At 47.6% G+C, this 7,553-nt stretch overlaps 1 protein-coding gene across 1 annotated transcript in view; it reads right to left on the reverse strand.

The window, feature by feature from the left end:
• LOC144783810 (unconventional myosin-Ig-like) overlaps positions 1–6,017 on the reverse strand; it is a 1,420,229-nt gene extending 1,414,212 nt beyond the window's left edge. Inside the window, exon 1 of the mRNA XM_078662555.1 lies at positions 5,752–6,017. Within this exon, the coding sequence (XP_078518681.1) occupies positions 5,752–5,846 (95 nt within the window). The 5' untranslated portion in view covers positions 5,847–6,017. The remainder of the gene's footprint in view (positions 1–5,751) is intronic.
• Positions 6,018–7,553: the final 1,536 nt, after the last annotated feature.

Genomic DNA, 7,553 nt, shown 5'->3' on the forward strand with positions numbered 1-7,553 from the left:
ATACTTCAAAGAACTTATGACACATATTATTGACCTATTAAGCCCTGAAGAAGTCCTCAGGAGGACGAAACACGTCAGCAGTCTTGTACATTCTGTGCTGTGTTTTAAGAGATTTCCTATGGCTTAAAGAATAAAAAGAAACTGTTTTCTACAATCAAAACGACCACTGTTCTTTTCATTTGGGAAGACGCCTACTTACTTTTTGCTGTTTGATTTTGGACAATAATTTACCTTCATTAATAATAACATTTCTACTGTTTTGAGTGCAGGGCCATTTGTGCTTACACCATGATTCCTGCAGCCTCAAGAACAGGGTATCTACTTGTTTCACCGGTTGCTAGAGTTCTTGATGATATTTGCGAACACATTTTAAGAAAAGGGTGAGAGAGTGTTTTTCCGTGTGCTACATATTGCTATTTAATCGACTCATTTTATTTGTATGTCCATGCTAGATTATTAGCTTTTTTCAGTAATTCACAGGCATACTAAATATTGGTGTAGAGACAGATTTATACACCAGAGGGGACCCCTGTAAACAGGTTGTGTCTTTCATCTATACAGCTGTGGATGTTTATGTAACCAGAAGTGATATACAGTTCTGGTCCTTCGATGAACAAGTGGGACAACAAGCGTTTTGCCAATCGGTGGGTGTCAGGCTGTTTCAGCCTTTAAGCCAAATTCTTGTCTGATTTAGGGAATTCTCTAAATTTTTCACGTTACGTTTGGATGCTTATTTCTGAAACACTGGGTGATCTTTTTCTTTGTGTCATTCTTCAGAATTACTTTGAGATGACTCTTTGGTTCTTTGCTTCTTTTTCCACGATCTTTTCCTTTCAGGCCTTTATATCGATATGAGCTGTGGTTGGAAAACTGATTTTGAAATGTCATAATATTGAAATTAATAAGGATGCCAGTTAGGACACTTAGGTGTCAAATAACAGGGACAATTGTGCCAATCATGGCTTCTTTATTATTGGGCTCAAATTTGCCAAATACTTAAATTCTTTAAAACAGTTAGAAGTATGATTTGGTTTACGTTTTTGGTTGCAAATTTGGTTTAGGCTGTTGGAAACCACTAGGGATATTTGTCAAGAATGTAATCACAACAATGTTTTATAATCTTGTGTTCCAGCCTTGATAAAGTCTAAGGGGAGACAAAACACGTGTTGGCATAATCGCAGTCTTTCGTGATGGATGTATCAACAACGAGAAATAAAATAACATCAAATTGAAGAAACTGAAAAGTGTGGACTCTCTATATCTCGTGTGACTCGGAACAATGAAAGATCTTCATTGAGCAGTAGCATTGTCTAAGGGACACATTTTTATTTATGATTTGAAGCAAATTCATCAATCCAAAACTTGGGAATATTGTATTACTGGAGGGTGTGCTTAACAGTGCTCTTTTTTCAATAAGCACACAATAGACATAGCTTCCTGCATCCTAGCTTGGAAATCCGGACCCAAAGCCATAAAGATGGTAAATGGATGCCCCCCCCCCGCAGTACAATCCACTTCGAAAAAACATAACAGCTCTCAGAGACAATAGAACACATTTCTCAGACCATCACACACCCTCCTAAACATAACACAGCACAAAAGCAATATGGTTGGCAAAGAATGCCACCCAACGGTACAACATTCAGGTCACACAACAATCGCTCACAGAGCCAACAGAACACACTGGCCAGCCAAGCGTGCCCCTTTCGCGTACACAAAGGAACAACAAAGTCATGTAGTCGGTAATATTGTGCCTCTCATAAAAAAACACACAAAGGCCGACAGTCCAGCCTTGTGGAACAACATAAATGTTTAAGTAACAAGGCTCAGGCACAGAAACTGTAAAACTCTCAACACTAAGGTTCGAGTCAATTTGAGACATATAATAGCCACACAGCGGCTTCCTTTTAAACCTGTAGCCACCGGCACTGCACACTACACAGAACAAGCACACCACTGTACAGACCAGACACAAAGATACTGGGCCACTGTGATTCTGATCAGAGGACAGAGCAGAACTGTGATGGGAGGCACCGTTTGGACAACAGCGCGCAACATGAGCTACAGCGACAGAAGTCAAAGACCAGCACTGCCATCAAGGACCAGCACTGCCATCAAGGACCAGTACTGCCATCAAGGACCAGCACTGCCATGAAGGACCAGCACTGCCATCCAGGACCAGCACTGCCATCAAGGACCAGCACTGCCATCAAGGACCAGCACTGCCACCAAGGACCAGTACTACCATCAAGGACCAGCACTGCCTTAAAGGACCAGTACTGCCATCAAGGACCAGCACTGCCATCAAGGACCAGCACTGCCATCAAGGACCAGCGCTGTCATAAAGGACCAGCACTGCCATCCAGGACCAGTACTACCGTCAAGGACCAGCACTGCCTTAAAGGACCAGTACTGCCATCAAGGACCAGCACTGCCTTAAAGGACCAGTACTGCCATCAAGGACCAGCACTGCCATCAAGGACCAGCCCTGCCATCCAGGACCAGCACTGCCATCAAGGACCAGAACTACCATCAAGGTCCAGAACTGCCATCAAGCACCAGCGCTGCCATCAAGGACCACCATTGCCATGAAGGACCAGAGCTGTCATGAAGGACCTAGGCTGCCATCAAGCACCAGCGCACTGCCATCGAGGACCAGCACTGTCACCAAGGACCAGTACTGCCATCAAGGAACAGCACTGCTATCAAGGAACAGCCCTGCCATCAAGGACACCATCAAGGACCAGCACTGGCATCAAGCACCAGCACTGCCATCAAGGACGAGCACTGGCATCAAGCACCAGCACTGCCATCAAGCACCAGCACTGCCATCAAGCACCAGCACTGCCATCAAGGACCAGCGTTGTCACGAAGGACCAGAGCTGTCATGTTTCCTTTCTCTTAAGCTGTTCCCTGTTTTTTTTATATTTGAAAGAATTCATGAGATCCCAATCCCTAGAGCCCTTTCAAACAGCAGATACAGGACTCCTCAGGGGTAGTCTTTTTGGGTGATCCCTGAAATAAGAGACCCCCGTTGATCTCACGACCCTTTGCCCCCCTTATCCCCCCAACGGAGGCCTGGCTGGTGGAAGATGAACTGTAGACTGTTGGGATGCAAAGGTGCCCACCAGAGGAAACTGCCTAGTAGCCTCCCCCTTGTAAATGAAGTCCCAGGGTCAGGGTTGACAGCGGCCCCTCTGGGTAACGGCATATATTTTTTAATCAAATATAATGCTTGTGAACATTGTCTACAGCCATCACTGATGCCACCTTTTAGACGCCTCGGGTGTATGAATCATGATATGTGATGCTCTACATTACTTGTATCCCTGAGTCGGGATAACCTGTAGATGTTCTCAACCTTTTCTCATAATGTAAGAATGGAGTTTGCAATTGGGAGGATCTGCGATGCCCAAAGCAACCTCATCCCCTTCTTGCTCTTCGTCACCCCGCACACTCTCCACTGAGGCAAGCTTTAGACCGCTCGCCCATGTCTACCCAGAGCGTCAAGGCGCTTAAGTGACCGATGCCATCAGCTGTGTATTGTAGTGCTGGCTGTTGGAAACCCTTGGGTTTGTCTCATGTGGGGAGCACTGGGTCTCATGTATGTACCCTCCGCAGGAAATCTGGCCAAACGGGCAAACCACAGAGATGCACTAGACAGGTGCTAATAACACAAACCAACAACTACTGTATGGAACTGGTACTCTATAGCAGAACTAAAACACAAAAGTTCTTCTATGCTTCTTTTTTCCAAATGGAAGACCCCACTGGGACTACTGTTACCACCTGGACCCACTTCCCCTCTTGTTGTGGGTTGCCTCATCTTCTCCCATGGTGCGCCTTGTTACACTTCCTCTTCCTTCGAGGACTCTTTGCTTCTCTGATGTTGAACTCAGTCTGCTGGAATAGATTTCAGTAACCTTGCTGCACCCCAGTTCTCATTCTGAAGTGATACCATGCAAGAATTCTCATGGGTCAACTGTTTTAGCTGTTTGCCCACCCCACTTATTATTCACAGTCATTTCACTGAGGCTGGTCTATGTCAACCCCTATCCTGTCTAGTCTCCTATGTGCCAATACTACTCTAGGGTACATTTCACTTGGAAATGATATTTTATCTAAATAAGTAAAAAAAATGTGTAACTTTCTAATATGATAACCAATAGCCATCAACTTTTTTTTAAATTCAGTAATCTCTTAATTTGAATTGTTTTTACTGTCTTTCATACTGTCAATCTAGGACACTTCCCATGAACTCCCAGCTTTCACAAAGCCAGATAGATGGAAGATTACTGTGATAACAAGCATAATCAGTAAAACCAGAATAGACAACCATGGGGAAGTGTAATTTGATTCTAGGAAACAATACAGCAAGGTCACAAAGTGCAGAACTGAGAACTGGGATCTTGTTTTGGAGACTTTGTAGCTTCTGTACTGAGCTCCACAAATTACTTTCGTTTTCATGACCTCAGATGTACAATTGGTTGTTATTAGCCATTTTTAGTCCTATGGTATTTTTTTCAGGAAACGCTATATGAAACTGATATTATATATTGTAAATTCGGGCAGTGTGATGTTTCTGCATGCATATTGTTATATGTATGTATTGAACTGCATATGTAATAACATGTCCGCGCTTTTACGCCTCATCAGGGTACTAAGAGCTACATAAATAACATTAAAATTTGTAAGAATCTATCTCAAATCAGATGGAACTATGCTTACAGTTAAGAGGCCAAGTAGAAAAGCAGACGTAATTAAAAACACTACCATAATTTAGGGACATGTCTTATGGCCCCATTAATAAACGTAATAAACAGTTGGTCATTTAATGTCCACATAAAGTACAGCTCCACAGTGGGATTGTTGTCCTATTTGGTAAACACTCGTTGTCTTACCCTTTGTTGGTTCTGCTTTTAATCGTGGGATTCTCAAAGCGCACATTCTGTTGAGGTGGGAAGGAACAAGATAATATAGGGGGTTGTGCGCCTGCTGCTGAGCTCAATAGATATCATACAAGTTAGTGGTTCAGACCCTAGAAGAGACAACACAGGCTTTCATCCTACTGATGTCCCTCGAATGAGTAGTATTGAGATGGGTAATGTTTGCACCTGGCATTAAGAGGCAAGAACAGTTCTACTTGTAGTGTGGTCGGTTTCGCATCAGTTTCACATCAGCAGTTATCTGTGCAAAGGGGCAAGTCAGGTCATGTATACAGCACAAGGCGTGTGCCAACTGGGCACAAAGCTAATAGCAGTGGTGGTGGCAAGTGGGCCTATGCATAAAGTGGCAAGGCGTTTAGAGGTGCCAAGTGATGACTCCATGTCCCTGTGGACACAATCCTACCGTTCTGCCCTTTCTTTTCACAGCACTTTGTTCAGTGGCACGGAATTATAGGGCAGAAACCCCATTGCTATGGGCAAAGGAATTAAGCGGCGGATGGTGGTGGGGTTTGGGGGTATGCGGCAGGATTATTCGTTTAACAATTCAGCAATTAGCACCTGACAGATGGCCTGCCTCTGTGCAACAACAGGCCTGCAGCCACTTCGCTGCAACATCCGTGGTAGCAGTTTTAGTAACTTTTGATCCGTTTGAGCTAGACACTTTTTTTGTGTGATCACAAGTAAAACATATATAGATGGGTTGTGGCAAGAGCAACAAATCCATGCTCACGAGGACACCACTGAGGCCGCAGAGTTGCATCTTTCCAGCGGCCCTGCCTGTAACAAACCTCTCGCAGGCACTTACCGGAGTCTCATGTTATTCATGAAGTCCTCCATGGTCACTCGGTCGAGAAGGACGAAATCCGCCTTCCCAAACTCCAGGCTCTCTTGCTCGGCCATTCCCACGACCAGGCCCAGAAGTTGGTGAGCAATGATTATAAACCGAAGAGAGCCGAGGACGTCCGTGGGTGCAGAGGCGAGGGCGGCTTCAGTTTGAGCCTGTGGAGCCGGGCGCGGAAGGAGCCTTGCAGAAGCAGCAGTGAGCCGGGGCTGGCTTCCGGAGCGGAGGGCCTGTGTGTAACCATAGGGTGCGTCACCGTGGGCGCTGTCACCGTGTGGGGAAGGAGAAGTGCGCCAGGCTCCTGCGGTTTCGCTGATGAGCTGTCATTGAAACAGACGACGGCTCAGAGGGCCACGGCGACCAGGCACAGGGCTGCAGAGGCCACTGCGACCAGGCACAGGGCTGCAGAGGCCACGGCGACCAGGCACAGGGCTGCAGAGGGCCACGCCGACCAGGCACAGGGCTGCAGATGCCACGCCGACCAGGCACAGGGCTGCAGAGGGCCACGCCGACCAGGCACAGGGCTGCAGATGCCACGGCGACCAGGCAGAGGGCTGCAGAGGGCCACGGTGACCAGGCACAGGGCTGCAGAGGCCAACGGCGACCAGGCACAGGGTTGCAGAGGCCCACACGAACAAGCACAGGGCTGCAGAGGCCCACGGCGACCAAGCACAGGGCTGCAGAGGGTCACGGCGACCAGGCACAGGGCTGCATAGGGCCACGGCAACCAAGCACAGGGCTGCAGAGGCCACTGCGACCAGGCCCAGGGCTGCAGAGGGTCACAGCGACCAGGCACAGGGCTACAGAGGGCCACAGCATCCAGGCACAGGGCTGCAGAGGGCCACGGCGACCGAGCACAGGGCCCACGTTTCTGTTGTCTGACTGATAGGGACCGTTGAAGGGGCTGGTAGGGCTGGACAGAGTCAGTCAGGCAACAGGCAGGCAGCTGCCGAACACAGGCTCTGACTTCCACGCACACATGCTGCACCACACAGACCCATAACAGGATGAGGCCGCTGCTACAACATATTCACACCAGACACAAAGCCCACAGACCACCTTGAGGGCAGTGACCGACAACCGTAGAACTGAAACGGACGCCCGGCACCAGGAGTCCGCAGCAGTGCCCTTTACACACCCTCAACTCTGTATAACATGGACGAGAGTCCATCCTTCATGGGCCTTGCCTCTGATGTACTGACGCAGGGCCGGAGAGAGCCAGCGAACACGTAACCTGTGCAAGTGCCGACAAGCTGGCGAGTATCAGAGTAAAATGGAAAGCAGACTGGAGGGAACGTACAGGCTGGGGGAGTCTGGCGGTCTTCATCTGAATCAAACTACCTTCGACCGTAAAACACGTGAACATCTGTATTTTAACAAGGCGCGCTGTCTGCTCCCTTTGTTTCCGCTGTTCTTGGAAATCAGGTTTCTTTATCAGCCCCTCAGCCCGTGCCGCCATGTTTATAGTGCCACAGACACGACCTTCCCGTAGCTCTGCTGCGAGTAGATAACGAGGTGTAAAAATATCGCCGCAGGCTTGGAAGACAGTCTGCCTGAAGCCGCAGAGCCTAGCAGCGGCCTGCGGATTCTACAGCTGACAAGGTCAATAGGTCTGGCAGCGTGTTTCTAATTCTTTATGGGTTGAGTAGGACGACGTGTTTTCTGCCGTGAGACTAACGCAGTGTAAAGTTCAAGGTTGTGACAGTACACAATTTGTAACTCTAATAATAATAACCCCTTAACTATATAAATGAATTATTGCATGC

Source organism: Lissotriton helveticus, chromosome 10 (genome assembly GCF_964261635.1).
Source record: "Lissotriton helveticus chromosome 10, aLisHel1.1, whole genome shotgun sequence".
Classification (NCBI taxonomy): Eukaryota; Metazoa; Chordata; class Amphibia; order Caudata; family Salamandridae; genus Lissotriton; species Lissotriton helveticus.